Source organism: Chiloscyllium plagiosum, unplaced genomic scaffold, assembly GCF_037043375.1.
Source record: "Chiloscyllium plagiosum isolate Xiang-an unplaced genomic scaffold, Cpla_swu_hap1 HiC_scaffold_35, whole genome shotgun sequence".
Classification (NCBI taxonomy): domain Eukaryota; kingdom Metazoa; phylum Chordata; class Chondrichthyes; order Orectolobiformes; family Hemiscylliidae; genus Chiloscyllium; species Chiloscyllium plagiosum.
The window spans coordinates 9,790,807-9,808,870 of NW_028270173.1; the positions used below are offsets into that span (position 1 = coordinate 9,790,807).

Here is an 18,064-nt window from a genome sequence, read left to right on the forward strand (position 1 = left end):
TCTTCCTCTTTACAAGACATCCAACCTCCCTCGTCAACCAAGGTTCCCTCACACGACCATCTCTTTCCTGTCTGACAGGTACATACATATCAAGGACACGTCGTAACTGTTCCTTGAAAAAGTTCCACATTTCAATGACATCCTTCCCTGACAATCTATGCTCCCAACTTATGTTCCTCAGATCCTGTCTTGCAGCATCATATTTACCCTTCCCCCAATTGGAAAACCTACCCTGTTGAATGCACCTAACTCTCTCCATAACCAAGGTGAAAGTTACAGAATTGTGGTCACCATCACCAAAATGTTCACCCACTAACAGGCCCATCACTTGTCCCGGTTCGTTACCAAGTACCAAATCCAATATGGCCACACCTCTGGTCGGACAATCTACATACTGAGTTAGAATGTGTTGGAGGAGGCTGTGAGACTGACACCTAGAATGAACAGGTTGTTTTCTGAGCAACGCTTGTTCAGGTAGAACTTGCTTTCACTGAGAGTGAGAGGCGAGTCCTGCTTTGGATCCAGACAAAGGCCCGTTAGTGAATGGGAGGAGAAGGAGTTTATCAAGATGGAACCCAACCCCTACTTCCCTGAGAATTGGAAAGCCCTTCATCCCAACCCTGGTCAGATTGACCGTGATGAGTATGTATTTCCATTCACTGAACACCCCTTCCTGTGTAACAGTATTCTGCAAGTACCTTTCTAGAAATGTGGAAGGAAGTCACAAGCCGAGCCATCTTGGACAGGAATAATTTCTCATCATGGAGCCAGCCGTGTTAGTCTGAGTTAGCCTGACACATTCTCAGAGTGCATCTGTCTGAGGCACAGTGGGTGATAGTTTCTCATTCACACACCATTCCCCATGACAGAACAGGGTGCGGTGGCAATTCCTTTTGGCTGGAATTGAAATTTAAATTTCTGCGAGTCTTTGGCCAAACAGTGGGGTAAGCGTGTTATTGGTGTGAGCTGTGCTCAGCTGAGAATGGTGTATCTACAGGGATGGCTGGGAACCGATGGAATCAGTCAGGAAAACAGGCTGTGCCTGACGGTCAGATTCTCACAGGCTGACTCCATGGACAGGAACGTTTGATTTCCTGGGAGCACAAAGATGGTGGGCATGGTCCCCTGTTTCAAATATCACGTGTAAATATTTCACATTGCATAGGGTCCACTCGATTCATGTCTGCTTCGCCGAGTTTGATCACAGCATGAAATATTGTACATAAAGTGTTTTAACAGTTCCCTGGAAAAGGACAAAAATACAAGTAAAGAAAGGGTTAACTCCCAAACAAGAGTTAATCCATGAGCGCAGATTTACTGCATCTCCTTCAAGACATAGAAAGCATGTAAGTATTGGCTGTCCTGTCGGATGTTTAAATGTCTCCCTTTGAAAAACTTCTACTCTCTTGGGAACATGTGAGCCGTTCTGACATTGAGCGCTGAATGTCTGTGGTTGTGGCTCAGAGATTTGCAATAAGTGTTTTGCTTTCTGAAATACACCACATACTTTTAAATAGTTCTTTCATTGGCCTCAGTAATTTACAAAAACCTCACTAATTTATCATCTTCCAAAAAACCACCCTGCCAGCCTGTTTGTTACACAGTTGATATGGTTTAGTGACACTGGATTGCAAATAGAATATTTCTCAGTGTTTTATAGAGAACCGATCTGGGAGGGAAAGTATTGATTCTTCCTTCCACACTTAGACCTTACCTTCCAGTCTCTGTTTAGAGGAATTTGGACATTTTTCAATCATGGGACATAGAATAATACAGAGCAGGAACAAATTCTGCAGCTCAATATCTCTGTGCCAGTTATGATGCTCATATAAACTAATCCTATATCCCTCTGTTTCTGCCTGTTTCATGTGTCTGCTCAAATATCTCTAACCTGTTGCTATCGTATCTGCTTCTGTCATCTCCCCTGGCAGTGCATGTCAGGCACCCACTGCACACTGCCTGATACCCTATCATCACACACTTGTTTTAATCTTCTGATTCCTGAAGTGATGTGTGGAGAGGTGCTCATTGGAAATGAACTGTGTACAATGTGATCTCTTTGAAACAGATCCAATTCTAATGGCTCATCAGGAGAGATGCTGAGAGGCAGCTGGTTCTAACCAGGCTGGACAGGATGTGTAACTACAGTCCCAGAATTCGGGGATGGCCATTTCAGACAGAGATGGCGAGAAATGCCTATGTGCGGAAAGTGGGAGAAACATTAGCGAGTTTATTTGTTCATGTATTTTCAATTTGTCATCCACATCTCATTGAAAGATACAGGAGGCTTATAGGTCGGTCACATTAACAATCTCTTGTTCATTTCTTCTTTCAAACTCTGGATTCCCTCTCTCAGATTCCCAATCTCCTCTCCCAACAAGATTACCAAGATCCGGTTTTGTTATCTCATATTTACAACCTCCCAATCCCATTAATTTGCCCAGCTGAAAACTGTCAATCCCAAATTCCCAATGTGATCATCAATCAAACAGTCAGTTGTAACAGAGTAGAAAGTGTACCCTCTCCTTTAAACACCGTCCAGGAACATCTCCAAAGCCAAACCAATGTACAACAGCCAGAAGGAAACATTAGATACTCTTCAAATAATTTTATTAATTCCTCTTTATGTTTGCAGACATAAATATTAATATAAATAATATAAATACAACCATTGATAAATAGAATTAAATAATAACTTATATCAATCTGAAATATCTTAACATTGACAATATCATTGTCACTAAAAGACACCTATAGAACAGATGTTACAGTTTTACACAAACACTCAGGTTGGTCGATGAACTGCAATTAAATTTCGGTGGTCCCTCATTCGAGATAGAGAATCTCTCGGCTTGCAGAGCCAATCAGATTTTTACTGGGATCTTACTGTGCATTTCCCAGTCTGAAGGGTGACCAATGGAGAGTACAAGGTACAAAGAGAAGGTAACATTGCCATGAAGGAACAATCTCAACCATTCCCCTTGGATCAGAGCAGCAAAGAATCCCCTCCAACATTGACTAGGACGAAGCTGTAGGAGCACAATACAGTCCCATCAGATCAGGCACAGGGCAACATTTAGTGAGACAACCTCTTAGTGTTTGCTGAATGTTCTGTCACCATTTGAATTGCAGTGCTGACCATATGGACTCAAGGGGAGGGAAGATTCTGTGAAGATTTGACCAATCACATTGTCGAGGTAGAAAGCCAATGCCCTGCTGAGAACGTGCTTTGGCATTCCTCACCCAACAGCGAACTCAATCAACTTGCTTCATTTTTCACAAAGAGAGCAGGAATCCTTTGGAATGTAAATCAATAATGAGGAATAGACCATACTCTTCAAGGACCAGTACCTGGTCTCAGGGAATAATCAGTCTGAATATCAGACCCAGGATCCTGGAGTTCTTTTTAACTCCAGGGATAGACAAACGAATTTCTACCTGAGGAGGACAAATTCAAATAAAGTGAGCAACACAAAACACAATTTAAATATGAAATAAAGTATACGATCTGTGAGGCTTTGTGTTCACGTCGATCAGAAACAGCAGATTGGGAATGCAATTTCTGAACAACTCTCTTCACATTGTTCCAATCGGATTCACTCATCCAACAGGATCAATGTTACACAGCAGTGAAACACCTCCACCTGGGCCCAGTGTTAAAGGGATGTTAGAAGCAGGGACATTATAGTGACAGGTGGAGGCCATTCAATCCCTCAAGCCTAGGTGTTAGCTGGAGGCAAGCACAGATTCCCTGACCAATACCATTCTGTGCTTTGTACAAAGCTGGAATTGCAACACTGAAAATTTACTCTGATACTTCACTGCACCACCCAATCCTCAAAGCCACACACATCGGACACCTTCTGTTGTTGCAAACTCTTGAAATCAAATGCAAGATAAATTAATCTAGTTTGTGCACAATTAACAATAAGAAGACAATGTGCCTTTGTCAGTTTGCACTGAATTTCAATTTGAAATTCTTGATCAGTCATTGATAATCAATGTGCATGTACCAGGAAAATTATACAGCAAATATTCCAAAGAAAGTCTTCCCTTCGGTTGTGTCTACATATCCCGTTGTCTCCTCGTTAACCCTGGAGAAGATCTGATCTCCCTCCAGGAACTCAAAGATGGCTCCCTGGTAGGAGGTTTTGTACCAGGGCTCCTTGCGTTGGTGAGAGTGGCAGGCGGATTTGGTGGCTTTCAGTAGAATGGCTTCCTCAGGATAATTTGGCGACAGCTTGGCGAGTTCGTGACTCAGGTAGACGGCCTGGGGCTGACACTCCATGCTGTGGAAGACCACCTGGGTGTAGACAAAGTACTGTCCAGGCCTCTTGATGATGAGGTGGTTGTCCCTGAACTCCAGGCCCTCAGTGAAGGTGGAGTCACTCTCATTCTGCCAAATCACGTTCTCTCCTTTCCTGGTTGGGGAAGCTGAGGGGGCAGGGGTGGGAGAGACAGAGAAGACATCATGAGGATCAAACAAAGAGAAATAACTAGCCCGCATTGATGTAGCACCAGGCATGGATTGTGGATATGGTAAAGCACTTTACAACCAATGAGGTGTTATTGAAGGAGTAATTGTGCTATTTCAGGAAATGGAGCCACCACTTTGTGCACAATAAGATCCCACGATTTCCCATGGGAAAGAAACTGGATGGTCTGCATCTTAATTGGAAACTGAGCTCCCTTGTCACCCTGACCCACAGAGAGGCCGGTCACAGGAGGATTTCATCTCTGATGCCTGTGCTGCTGTCTCTGTGTTCAAATGAACCAATTCACACCACAACCCCTCCTCTTTGCCCAGGACCCTGTTATCTCCCACTCTCCTCCTCCAGTGCTCTCTCCACACTGCATTATTGATAAAGAGAGTTAGCACCTTCCCAATCCACCCCTGCACCCTCCCAGCTGCTGTGGCCTATTCTCCAGAGGATGCTGTCACATTGAGAACAGTTCTGTACCTGTCAGGTGAGCTGCGATTCTCGGCCGGGGGTCACTCCCCACCTGCTTCATGAGTCGGGGCAAACCTGGAAATGGAAAAGATAGAAACTCAGACCCAGCTGGATCACCCACAGAGCACAGACTGACAGACACAGAGAGAGAGAGGGGGGGGGGGGGGAGGGGTGAAGGACGGGACAGATAGACAGGTGGGCTCATGAGAGCAAAGAGTGTATGCGATACAAACGGAAAAGGCTGGAGAAACTCAGCAGGTCTGGCAGCATCAGTGGGAGAAGACTCCGATTTAACATCTCGAGTCCAGTATTGCTGCAATCTGAAAGAGTTTGTGGGAAAGACTGAGAGGGAGTCAGGAAAACAGACAACTCGCTAAAGGACAAGACTGATTAAGGGAGAATGGTGCAGCAATGTTAGGAAAGATATTGATGAAAATATGAATAAGGAATGTCCCAGAGGGTGAGGGAGAGATGGGTGGGAGAAACAGCACTGATGCTGACAGCACTTACCGCTGGTCTGAGCCGCTGTTGTCAGTGAGGGATGGGAGACTTCCAGCTTTGATCTTGAACCCTGAAGGAATTAAACAAGGACAAGTGTTAAGATGTGAAATTGACTCGAGTTTCCGCTCCACCGAACAGGAGTTGGTGCCCATCCCAGGGCTGCAGCTGGGTGGGCTGTAGGGGCGACCCGGTGTTGGACAGAAACACAATGTTATCCAGACGATTGTAGACACTAAGTGGATTGGAGCCCCTGTGTTGTACACTGTCCAGGACAGACAGGCTACCCTGGAGAGCCGGAGTGACCCAGCCAGCCTATTCCCCCATCCCCACTGTGTACAGACACACGCTGACACCATGCAGACTGGCTGAGTGTCCCCCCCGGTCACTCTCAGAGTGACAGCTGCCAGTCTCTGCTTGTCCTTTAGTAGCGCCGGCAGCACAGACTGAGAGAGCCGCCTTTATCCGGCGGGACCCATAGAACAGGGAGCAGTTCCAACAGTTCCCTCAGCTCAGGCTGGGCACTGAGCAGGGTCCCGGGGAAAATCGCTCTCGCTGTTGGAGAGACTGCAGTTAAAGGGCCGGCCTGGCTGAAGGGCTGGGGGCCAGGTTGCTGTTTCGCTGCAGAGTTGCAGCAGGAACTGAGAGTGAAATCCCTTCGCAGCTTGAAGTGCCCGCTTCCCAACAAGTCCCTGTCCCGGAGCAATGCAAGCGGCAAGTGGAAGGCGAGCGCTAGTCTCCGAGAACCCCCTCCCCAAGGCTGACCCTCACCTGGTTTGTAGGGAGCACTCCAAACTGAAGCAGGAAGAGAAAGGTACAAAGCAGCAACAAGCCGAGGACAGCGAGTGCACACAGAGCCCGCCAGAAACAGCTTGTGTTGGAGCCTGACTCCCTGATGGGCAGCAGCCCCCCATTCTCCAGCTCCAAGAACTTGGCCTCAGTGTTCATGCTGTCAGGTGGCAGAGGGAGCTCGCTGGGTCAGCCTCTCTCGGGTCACTCAGGCTCTGTATGAGTGTCTCTGTCTCTGTCTCTCTCTCTCTCTGGGAGGGAGCTGCCTGCTCTCGAACTGCTGCTGCTGCTCACTAACAGCTCTTTATACCCAGCAGGAGCAGCACAGTCACTGCTGGCTGTGATGAAATGGAATGGGAAATCCCCAGGCAGAAACAGCAGCGATTGGAAAGCGATCACTCTCCAGCTCGAATGTGGGACTGGCTCTGTCTGACTCTCACCCAACGTGGAACTACAGCAGTTTCTCCCAAAACCAGGAAATCCTGTCGGTAACCCAAAGTGGGTCCCAGCAATCCCCCCAGTCTCTCCATGTATCCCCCATGGGCTCCTGGCTCTCACTGGGAACAATGACAGAGGGAGGAGATGGAGAGAGGGAGGGAGAGCACAGCACTAACTTTATTACCGAAATAATCGGTTCTGTCCTAGTGTGGGGCAGACCCACCGACAGTGGATAACGGATTAAATTAGAGAAAGATCAAGCTGAACCAAAACATCCCATGCAGAAAGCTGTGTGAGTGGTCAGATGGTGGGACAAAACCCTTGGCAGCAGCAAAGTGAGAAACAAACTGATCTCTCAGGTGGACAAAATGAGACTCTCTGACCAACCCAACGAAAGCTCTCCGTGTCATGAAACAGCAGCGGAGCGAGGGTCGTCAGTGCGGATCACCCAGAGAGTGAGACTGGGGAGTTCAACCCCCAGAATAAGGACATGGAACAATAACCCAGCAGCTAGTCACCTCCCATCTTCACTGTGGGGGAACCAAACACCTTCCACTGGCAGATGGACATCAGGGGGTGCAATGGATGCAGGAACCTGGTGAAATTATCGTCAGGAGGGAAGTGACACTGAAGACAGTGAGAGAGCTGTGGGAGGGCCGCTCCTAGTTCCTAATGGACTTCACAACAAGGTCCTCACAGCAGCACTAATACAGCAGGAGATTTGTTGGTGTGAATTTTCCAGGATTCCCCAGATTCTGGAAGTGTTCCATCAGACTGCAAAGCAAAATATGTCCTCCCTGTATTCCAGAAGGGAAAGTATTGGATAGTTAGCCTGACATCTGTCATGGAGACACTGTTGGAATTGAATACCCAAGTGGTTCTAGCTGTGTACCTGAAACCCTCCAGATAGTGAGGAAGAGCCAGCAGGGGTTTGTGAAAGGGAAAGAAGGTTTAGTCAGTGTCTTCGAATTAGTGGATGGAGTACATTGGGCTGTGGGTAAAGGGGAGGTCCCTGACGCACTCTACCTGGATTAGACAGAATGCTGATTTGGGTTAATTTGATTAATTCTTGTCAGATGTACCTGAGTGCAATGAAAAGTGTGAATACTCTAACTGATGATGTTGCCTAGTCATGGTGATGGAACATCTGAAAACCTACCTTCCAGCTCATTGAGCGAACTAACGTACATATGAGAGGTCCAATCAGCAGTCTATTCACAGCGGGAAAGAAGCTGTCCTTCACCCTTTTGGCACAAACTTTTCATCTTTAAATCCCCGGCGTGACTGAAGAAGTTGGAAGTGATGATAACTGGGATGGGAGGGCTCTTTGATATTGGCTGCCGTTTCACAGAGATGAGAAGTGTGGATGGAGTCAATGGATGGCTGGGTGGTTTGTGGGAGGGTCTGAGCTATATCCACAACTGGTGTCACATCAATGTGATTGAGACTGATCGCAGCTCATGATAAAGGGCTAAGGCATATAGGGTTGGGGCGAAATCAATTAGGTACACTCTAAAAACAAGTAAAAATGCTATTCCTCAGTGAGACCGGCCTCATGGGTGAGACCAATCTGGAATAACGTGTCCAGTTTCAATCTCTGTATTGAAGGGAGAATGTAAATAGAACGTTGAGCACAGAACAATACAGCACAGAACAGGCCCTTCGGCCCACGATGTTGTGCCGAACATTTGTCCTAGCTTAAGCACCTATCCATGTACCTATCCAATTGCCGCTTAAAGGTCTCCAATGATTCTGACTCTGCCACTCCCACAGGCAGCATATTCCATGCCCCCACCACTCTCTGGGTAAAGAACCTACCCCTGACATCCCCCCTATACCTTCCACCCTTCACCTGAAATTTATTTCCCCTTGTAACACTCTGTTGTACCCGGGGAAAAAGTCTCTGACTGTCTACTCTATCTATTCCTCTGATCATCTTATAAACCTCTATCAAGTCTCCCCTCATCCTTTGCCTTTCCAATGAGAAAAGGCCTAGCACTCTCAACCTATCCCCGTACGACCTATTCTCCATTCCAGGCAACATCCTGGTAAATCTCCTCTGCACCCTCTCCAAAGCTTCCACATCTTTCCTAAAATGAGGTGACCAGAACTGCACACAGTACACCAAAGGTGGCCTAACCAAAGTCCTGTACAGCTGCAACATCACCTCTTAACTCTTGAATTCAATCCCTCTGCTAATGAACGCTAATACATCAAAGGCCTTCTTACAAGCTCTATCCACCTGAGTGGCAACTTTCAAAGAGCTATGAACATAGACGCCAAGATCCCTCTGCTCCTCCACCTCACTAAGAACCCTACCGTTAATCCTGTATTCCGCATTCTTATTTGTCCTTCCAAAATGGACAACCTCACACTTGCCAGGGTTGAACTCCATCTGCCACTCCTCAGCCCAGCTCTGCATCATATCAAAGTCCCTTTGCAGCCGACAACAGCCCTCCTCACTATCCACAACACCACCAATCTTCGTATCGTCTGCAAATTTACTGACCCACCCTTCGACTCCCTCTTCCAAGTCACTAATAAAAATTACAAACAGCAGAGGACCCAGAACTGATCACTGCAGAACTCCACTTGTAACTGGGCTCCAGGCTGAATATTTACCATCTACCACCACTTTCTGACTTCGACCGGTTAGCTAGTTCTCTATCCAACTGGCTAAATTTCCCACTATCCCATGCCTCCTGACTTTCCGCATACGCCTACCATGGGGAACCTTATCAAATGCCTTACTAAAATCCATGTGTACTACATCCACTGCTCTACCCTCATCCACATGCTTGGTCATGTCCTCAAAGAATTCAATAAGGCTTGTAAGGCAAGACCTACCACTCTCAAATTCGTGCTGGCTGTCCCTAATCAAGCAGTGTCTTTCCAGATACTCATAAATCCTATCCCTCAGTACCCATTCCATTACTTTTCCTACCACCGAAATAAGACTAAATGGCCTGTAATTTCCGGGGTTATCCCTATTCCCTATTTTGAACAGGGGCACAACATTTGCCACTCTCCACTTCCCTGGTACCACCCCTGTTGACAGTGAAGACGAAAAGATCATTGCTAACGGCTCTGCAATTCTCTCTCTTGCTTCCCACATACTCCTAGGATATATCCCGTCAGGCCCGGGGGACATGTCTATCCTCAAGTTTTTCAAAATGCCCAAACACATCTTCCTTCCTAACAAGTATCTCCTCTAGCTTACCAGTCCGTTTCATACCCCCCTCTTCAACAATATGGTCCCTCTCATTTGTAAATACTGAAGAAAAGTACTCATTCAAGACCTCTCCTATCTCTTCCGACTCAATACACAGTCTCCCACGACTGTCCTTGATCGGACCTGCCCTCGCTCTCGTCATTCTCATGTTTCTCACATACACATAAAAGGCCTTGGGATTATCCTTGATCCTACCCACCAAAGATTTTTCATGCCCTCTCTTAGCTCTCCTAATCCCTTTCTTCAGCTCCCTCCTGGCTATCCTGTATCCCTCCAATGCTCTGTCTGAACCTTGTAAGCTTCCTTCTTCCTCTTTACAAGACATTCAACCTCCCTCATCAACCAAGGTTCCCTCACACGACCATCTCTTTCCTGCCTGACAGGTACGTACATATCAAGGACACGTCGTAACTGTTCCTTGAAAAAGTTCCACATTTCAATGACATCCTTCCCTGACAACCTATGCTCCCAACTTATGCTCCTCAGATCCTGTCTTGCAGCATCGTATTTACCCTTCCCCCAATTGGAAATCCTACCCTGTTGCACGCACCTAACTCTCTCCATAACCAAGGTGAAAGTTACAGAATTGTGGTCACCATCACCAAAATGTTCACCCACTAACAGGCCCATCACTTGTCCCGGTTCGTTACCGAGTACCAAATCCAATATGGCCACCCCACTGGTCGGACAATCTACATACTGAGTTAAAACGTGTTGGAGGAGGCTGTGAGACTGACACCTGGAATGAACAGGTTGTTTTCTGAGCAACGCTTGTTCAGGTAGAACTTGCTTTCACTGAGAGTGAGAGGCGAGTCCTGCTTTGGATCCAGACAAAGGCCCGTTAGTGAATGGGAGGAGAAGGAGTTTATCAAGATGCAACCCAACCCCTACTTCCCTGAGAATTGGAAAGCCCTTCATCCCAACCCTGGTCTGATTGACCGTGATGAGTATGTATTTCGATTCACTGAACACCCCTTCCTGTGTAACAGTATTCTGCAAGTACCTTTCTAGAAATGGGGAAGGAAGTCACAAGCCGAGCCATCTTGGACAGGAATAATTTCTCATAATGGAGCCAGCCGTGTTAGTCTGAGTTAGCCTGACACATTCTCAGAGTGCATCTGTCTGAGGCACAGTGGGTGATAGTTTCTCATTCACACACCATTCCCCATGACAGAACAGGGTGCGGTGGCAATTCCTTTTGGCTGGAATTGAAATTTAAATTTCTGCGAGTCTTTGGCCAAACAGTGGGGTAAGCGTGTTATTGGTGTGAGCTGTGCTCAGCTGAGAATGGTGTATCTGCAGGGATGGCTGGGAACCGATGGAATCAGTCAGGAAAACAGGGTGTGCCTGACGGTCAGATTCTCACAGGCTGACTCCATGGACAGGAACGTTTGATTTCCTGGGAGCACAAAGATGGTGGGCATGGTCCCCTGTTTCAAATATCGCGTGTAAATATTTCACATTGCATAGGGTCCAATCTATTCAGGTCTGCTTCAGCCGAGTTTGATCACAGCATGAAATGTTGTACATAAAGTGTTTTAACAGTTCCCTGGAAAAGGACAAAAATACAAGTAAAGAAAGGGTTAACTCCCAAACAAGAGTTAATCCATGAGGTGCAGATTTACTGCATCTCCTTCAAGACATAGAAAGCATGTAAGTATTGGCTGTCCTGTCGGATGTTTAAATGTCTCCCTTTGAAAAACTTCGACTCTCTTGGGAACATGTGAGCCGTTCTGACATTGAGCGCTGGATGTCTGTGGTTGTGGCTCAGACATTTGCAATAAGTGTTTTACTTTCTGAAATACACCACATACTTTTAACTTTTAAATAGTTCTTTCATTGGCCTGAGTACATTTACAGCAACCTCACTAATTTATCATCTTCCAAAAAACCACCCTGCCAGCCTGTTTGTTACACAGTTGATATGGTTTAGTGACACTGGATTGCAAATAGATTATTTCTCAGTGTTTTATCGAGAACCGATCTGGGAGGGAAAGCATTGATTCTTCCTTCCACACTTGGACCTTACCTTCCAGTCTCTGTTTAGCGGAATTTGGACATTTTTCAAACATGGGACATAGAATAATACAGAGCAGGAACACATTCTTAGCTCAATATCTCTGTGCCAGTTATGATGCTCATATAAACTAATCCTATATCCCTCTGTTTCTGCCTGTTTCATGTGTCTGCTCAAATATCTCTAACCTGTTGCTATTGTATCTGCTTCTGTCATCTCCCCTGGCAGTGCATGTCAGGCACCCACTGCACACTGTCTGAAAGCCCAAACTCACATACTTGCTTTAATCTTCTGATTCCTGAAGTGATGTGTGGAGAGGTGCTCATTGGAAATGAACTGTGTACAATGTGATCTCTTTGAAACAGATCCAATTCTAATGGCTCATCAGGAGAGATGCTGAGAGGCAGGTGGTTCTAACCAGGCTGGACAGGATGTGTTACTACAGTCCCAGAATTCGGGGATGGCCATTTCAGACAGAGATGGTGAGAAATGCCTATGTGCGGAAAGTGGGAGAAACATTAGCGAGTTTATTTGTTCAAGTATTTTCCATTTGTCATCCACATCTCATTGAAAGATACAGGAGGCTTATAGGTCGGTCGCATTAACAATCTCTTGTTCATTTCTTCTTTCAAACTCTGGATTCCCTCTCTCAGATTCCCAATCTCCTCTCCCAACAAGATTACCAAGATCCGGTTTTGTTATCTCATATTTACAACCTCCCAATCCCATTAATTTGCCCAGCTGAACTGTCAATCCCAAATTCCCAATGTGATCATCAATCAAACAGTCAGTTGTAACAGAGTAGAAAGTGTACCCTCTCATTTAAACACCGTCCAGGAACATCTCCAAAGCCAAACCAATGTACAACAGCCAGAAGGAAACATTAGATACTCTTCAAATAATTTTATTAATTCCTCTTTATGTTTGCAGACATAAATATTAATATAAATAATATAAATACAACCATTGATAAATAGAATTAAATAATAACTTATATCAATCTGAAATATCTTAACATTGACAATATCATTGTCACTAAAAGACACCTATAGAACAGATGTTATAGTTTAACACAAACATTCTGGTTGCTCGATGAACTGCAGTTAAATTTCGGTGGTCCCACATTCGAGAGAGAGAATCTCTCGGCTTGCAGAGCCAATCAGATTTTTACTGGGATCTTACTGTGCATTACCCAGTCTGAAGGGTGACCAATGGAGAGTACAAGGTACAAAGAGAAGGTAACATTGCCATGAAGTAACAATCTCAACCATTCCCCTTGGATCAGAGCAGCAAAGAATCCCCTCCAACATTGACTGGGATGAAGCTGTAGGGAGCACAATATATTCCCATCAGATCAGGCACAGGGCAACATTTAGTGAGACAACCTCTTAGTGTTTGCTGAATGTTCTGTCACCATTTGAATTGCAGTGCTGACCATATGGACTCTAGGGGAGGGGAGATTCTGTGAAGATTTGACCAATCACATTGTCGAGGTAGAAAGCCAATGCCCTGCTGAGAACGTGCTTTGGCATTCCTCACCCAACAGCGAACTCAATCAACTTGCTTCATTTTTCACAAAGAGAGCAGGGATCCTTTGGAATGTAAATCAATAATGAGGAATAGACCATACTCTTCAAGGACCAGTACCTGGTCTCAGGGAATAATCAGTCTGAATATCAGACCCAGGATCCTGGAGTTCTTTTTAACTCCAGGGATAGACAAACGAATTTCTACCTGAGGAGGACAAATTCAAATAAAGTGAGCAACACAAAACACAATTTAAATATGAAATAAATTATACGATCTGTGAGGCTTTGTGTTCACGTCAATCAGAAACAGCAGATTTGGAATGCAATTTCTGAACAACTCTCTTCACATTGTTCCAATCGGATTCACTCATCCAACAGGATCAATGTTACACAGCAGTGAAACACCTCCACCTGGGCCCAGTGTTAAAGGGATGTTAGAAGCAGGGACATTATAGTGACAGGTGGAGGCCATTCAATCCCTCAAGCCTAGGTGTTAGCTGGAGGCAAGCACAGATTCCCTGACCAATACCATTCTGTGCTTTGTACAAAGCTGGAATTGCAACACTGAAAATTTACTCTGATACTTCACTGCACCACCCAATCCTCAAAGCCACACACATCGGGCACCTTCTGTTGTTGCAAACTCTTGAAATCAAATGCAAGAGAAATTAATCTAGTTTGTGCACAATTAACGATAAGACGACAATGTGTCTTTGTCAGTTTGCACTGAATTTCAATTTGAAATTCTTGATCAGTCATTGATAATCAATGTGCATGTACCAGGAAAATTATACAGCAAATATTCCAAAGAAAGTCTTCCCTTCGGTTGTGTCTACATATCCCGTTGTCTCCTCGTTAACCCTGGAGAAGATCTGATCTCCCTCCAGGAACTCAAAGATGGCTCCCTGGTAGGAGGTTTTGTACCAGGGCTCCTTGCGTTGGTGAGAGTGGCAGGCGGATTTGGTGGCTTTCAGTAGAATGGCTTCCTCAGGATAATTTGGCGACAGCTTGGTGAGTTCGTGGCTTAGATAGACGGCCTGGGGCTGACACTCCATGCTGTGGAAGACCACCTGGGTGTAGACAAAGTACTGTCCAGGCCTCTTGATGATGAGGTGGTTGTCCCTGAACTCCAGGCCCTCAGTGAATGTGGAGTCACTCTCATTCTGCCAAATCACGTTCTCTCCTTTCCTGGTTGGGGAAGCTGAGGGGGCAGGGGTGGGAGAGACAGAGAAGACATCATGAGGATCAAACAAAGAGAAATAACTAGCCCGCATTGATGTAGCACCAGGCATGGCTTGTGGATATGGTAAAGCGCTTTACAACCAATGAGGTGTTATTGAAGGAGTAATTGTGCTATTTCAGGAAATGGAGCCACCACTTTGTGCACAGTAAGATCCCACGATTTCCCATGGGAAAGAAACTGGACGGTCTGCATCTTAATTGGAAACTGAGCTCCCATGTCACCCTGACCCATAGAGAGGCCGGTCACAGGAGGATTTCATCTCTGATGCCTGTGCTGCTGTCTCTGTGTTCAGATGAACCAATTCACACCACAGCCCCTTCTCTTTGCCCAGGACCCTGTTATCTCCCACTCTCCTCCTCCAGTGCTCTCTCCACACTGCATTATTGATAAAGAGAGTTAGCACCTTCCCAATCCACACCCGCACCCTCCCAGCTGCAGTGGCCTATTCTCCAGAGGATGCTGTCACATTGAGAACAGTTCTGTACCTGTCAGGTGAGCTGCGATTCTCGGCCGGGGGTCACTCCCCACCTGCTTCATGAGTCGGTGCAAACCTGGAAATGGAAAAGATAGAAACTCAGACCCAGCTGGATCACCCACAGAGCACAGACTGACAGACACAGAGAGAGAGAGGGGGGGAGGGGTGAAGGACGGGACAGATAGACAGGTGGGCTCATGAGAGCAAAGAGTGTATGCGATACAAACGGAAAAGGCTGGAGAAACTCAGCAGGTCTGGCAGCATCAGTGGGTGGAGACTCCGATTTAACATCTCGAGTCCAGTATTGCTGCAATCTGAAAGAGTTTGTGGGAAAGACTGAGAGGGAGTCAGGAAAACAGACAACTCGCAAAAGGACAAGACTGATAAAGGGAGAATGGTGCAGCAATGTTAGGAAAGATATTGATGAAAATATGAATAAGGAATGTCCCAGAGGGTGAGGGAGAGATGGGTGGGAGAAACAGCACTGATGCTGACAGCACTTACCGCTGGTCTGAGCCGCTGTTGTCAGTGAGGGATGGGAGACTTCCAGCTTTGATCTTGAACCCTGAAGGAATTAAACAAGGACAAGTGTTAAGATGTGAAATTGACTCGAGTTTCCGCTCCACCGAACAGGAGTTGGTGCCCAACCCAGGGCTGCAGCTGGGTGGGCTGTAGGGGCGACCCGGTGTTGGACAGAAACACAATGTTATCCAGACGATTGCAGTCACTAAGTGGATTGGAGCCCCTGTGTTGTACACTGTCCAGGACAGACAGGCTACCCTGGAGAGCCGGAGTGACCCAGCCAGCCTATTCCCCATCCCCACTGTGTACAGACACACGCTGACACCATGCAGACTGACTGAGTGTCCCCCCCCCCCCCCGGTCACTCTCAGAGTGACAGCTGCCAGTCTCTGCTTGTCCTTTAGTAGCGCCGGCAGCACAGACTGAGAGAGCCGCCTTTATCCGGCGGGACCCATAGAACAGGGAGCAGTTCCAACAGTTCCCTCAGCTCAGGCTGGGCACTGAGCAGGGTCCCGGGGAAAATCGCTCTCGCTGTTGGAGAGACTGCAGTTAAAGGGCCGGCCTGGCTGAAGGGCTGGGGGCCAGGTTGCTGTTTCGCTGCAGAGTTGCAGCAGGAACTGAGAGTGAAATCCCTTCGCAGCTTGAAGTGCCCGCTTCCCAACAAGTCCCTGTCCCGGAGCAATGCAAGCGGCAAGTGGAAGGCGAGCGCTAGTCTCCGAGAACCCCCTCCCCAAGGCTGACCCTCACCTGGTTTGTAGGGAGCACTCCAAACTGAAGCAGGAAGAGAAAGGTACAAAGCAGCAACAAGCCGAGGACAGCGAGTGCACACAGAGCCCGCCAGAAACAGCTTGTGTTGGAGCCTGACTCCCTGATGGGCAGCAGCCCCCCATTCTCCAGCTCCAAGAACTTGGCCTCAGTGTTCATGCTGTCAGGTGGCAGAGGGAACTCGCTGGGTCAGCCTCTCTCGGGTCCACTCAGGCTCTGTATGAGTGTCTCTGTCTCTGTCTCTCTCTCTCTGGGAGGGAGCTGCCTGCTCTCGAACTGCTGCTGCTGCTCACTAACAGCTCTTTATACCCAGCAGGAGCAGCACAGTCACTGCTGGCTGTGATGAAATGGAATGGGAAATCCCCAGGCAGAAACAGCAGCGATTGGAAAGCGATCCTTCTCCAGCTCGAATGTGGGACTTGCTCTGTCTAACTCTCACCCAACGTGGAACCACAGCAGTTTCTCCCAAAACCAGGAAATCCTGTCGGTAACCCAAAGTGGGCCCCAGCAATCCCCCCAGCCTCTCCATGTCTCCCCCATGGGCTCCTGGCTCTCACTGGGAACAATGACAGAGGGAGGAGATAGAGAGAGGGAGGGAGAGCACAGCACTAACTTTATTACCGAAATAATCGGTTCTGTCCTAGTGTGGGGCAGACCCACCGACAGTGGATAACGGATTAAATTAGAGAAAGATCAAGCTGAACCAAAACATCCCATGCAGAAAGCTGTGTGAGTGGTCAGATGGTGGGACAAAACCCTTGGCAGCAGCAAAGTGAGAAACGAACTGATCTCTCAGGTGGACAAAATGAGACTCTCTGACCAACCCAACGAAAGGTCTCCGTGTCATGAAACAGCAGCGGAGCGAGGGTCGTCAGTGCGGATCACCCAGAGAGTGAGACTGGGGAGTTCAACCCCCAGAATAAGGACAAAGAACAATAACTCAGCAGCTAGTCACCTCCCATCTTCACTGTGGGGGAACCAAACACCTTCCACTGGGAGATGGACATCAGGGGGTGCAATGGATGCAGGAACCTGGTGACATTATCGTCAGGAGGGAAGTGACACTGAAGACAGTGAGAGAGCTGTGGGAGGGCCGCTCCTAGTTCCTAATGGACTTCACAACAAGGTCCTCACAGCAGCACTAATACAGTAGGAGATTTGTTGGTGTGAATTTTCCAGGATTCCCCAGATTCTGGAACTGTTCCATCAGACTGCAAAGCAAAATATGTCCTGCCTGTATTCCAGAAGGGAAAGTATTGGAGAGTTAGCCTGACATCTGTCATGGGGACACTGATGGAATTGATGACTCAAGTGGTTCTAGCTGTGTACCTGAAACCCTCCAGATAGTGAGGAAGAGCCAGCAGGGGTTTGTGAAAGGGAAAGAAGGTTTAGTCAGTGTCTTCGAATTAGTGGATGGAGTACATCGGGCTGTGGGTAAAGGGGAGGTCCCTGACGCACTCCACCTGGATTAGACAGAATGCTGATTTGGGTTAATTTGATGAATTCTTGTCAGATGTACCTGAGTGCAATGAAAAGTGTGAATACTCTAACTGATGATGTTGCCCAGTCATGGTGATGGAACATCTGAACACCTACCTTCCAGC

General features: G+C 47.0%; 2 protein-coding genes across 3 annotated transcripts; both read right to left on the reverse strand.

Annotated features, from left to right (window-relative positions):
- Positions 1-2,593: 2,593 nt before the first annotated feature.
- LOC148140037 (tumor necrosis factor-like) lies at positions 2,594-6,489 on the reverse strand. 2 transcript variants are annotated; one of them, XM_087978844.1, is made up of 5 exons: positions 6,216-6,489; positions 6,042-6,071; positions 5,463-5,469; positions 4,962-5,027; positions 2,594-4,434 (listed from the first exon to the last, which is right to left on the reverse strand). In XM_087978844.1, the coding sequence occupies exons 1-5, from the start codon at positions 6,396-6,398 to the stop codon at positions 4,022-4,024; spliced, it is 699 nt and encodes a 232-aa protein (XP_087834970.1). In that variant the 5' UTR covers positions 6,399-6,489; the 3' UTR covers positions 2,594-4,021. The 2 variants fall into 2 exon arrangements, with proteins under 2 accessions (XP_087834970.1, XP_087834969.1); XM_087978843.1 differs by lacking the exon at positions 6,042-6,071 and having other exon boundaries at positions 5,463-5,523; positions 6,222-6,489.
- A 7,688-nt stretch (positions 6,490-14,177) lies between these two features.
- Positions 14,178-16,627, reverse strand: LOC148140038 (tumor necrosis factor-like). Its single transcript, XM_087978845.1, has 4 exons — positions 16,443-16,627; positions 15,678-15,738; positions 15,184-15,249; positions 14,178-14,656 (listed from the first exon to the last, which is right to left on the reverse strand). Exons 1-4 carry the CDS (start codon positions 16,617-16,619, stop codon positions 14,244-14,246), a joined length of 717 nt encoding a protein of 238 aa, XP_087834971.1. The 5' UTR covers positions 16,620-16,627; the 3' UTR covers positions 14,178-14,243.
- Positions 16,628-18,064: the final 1,437 nt, after the last annotated feature.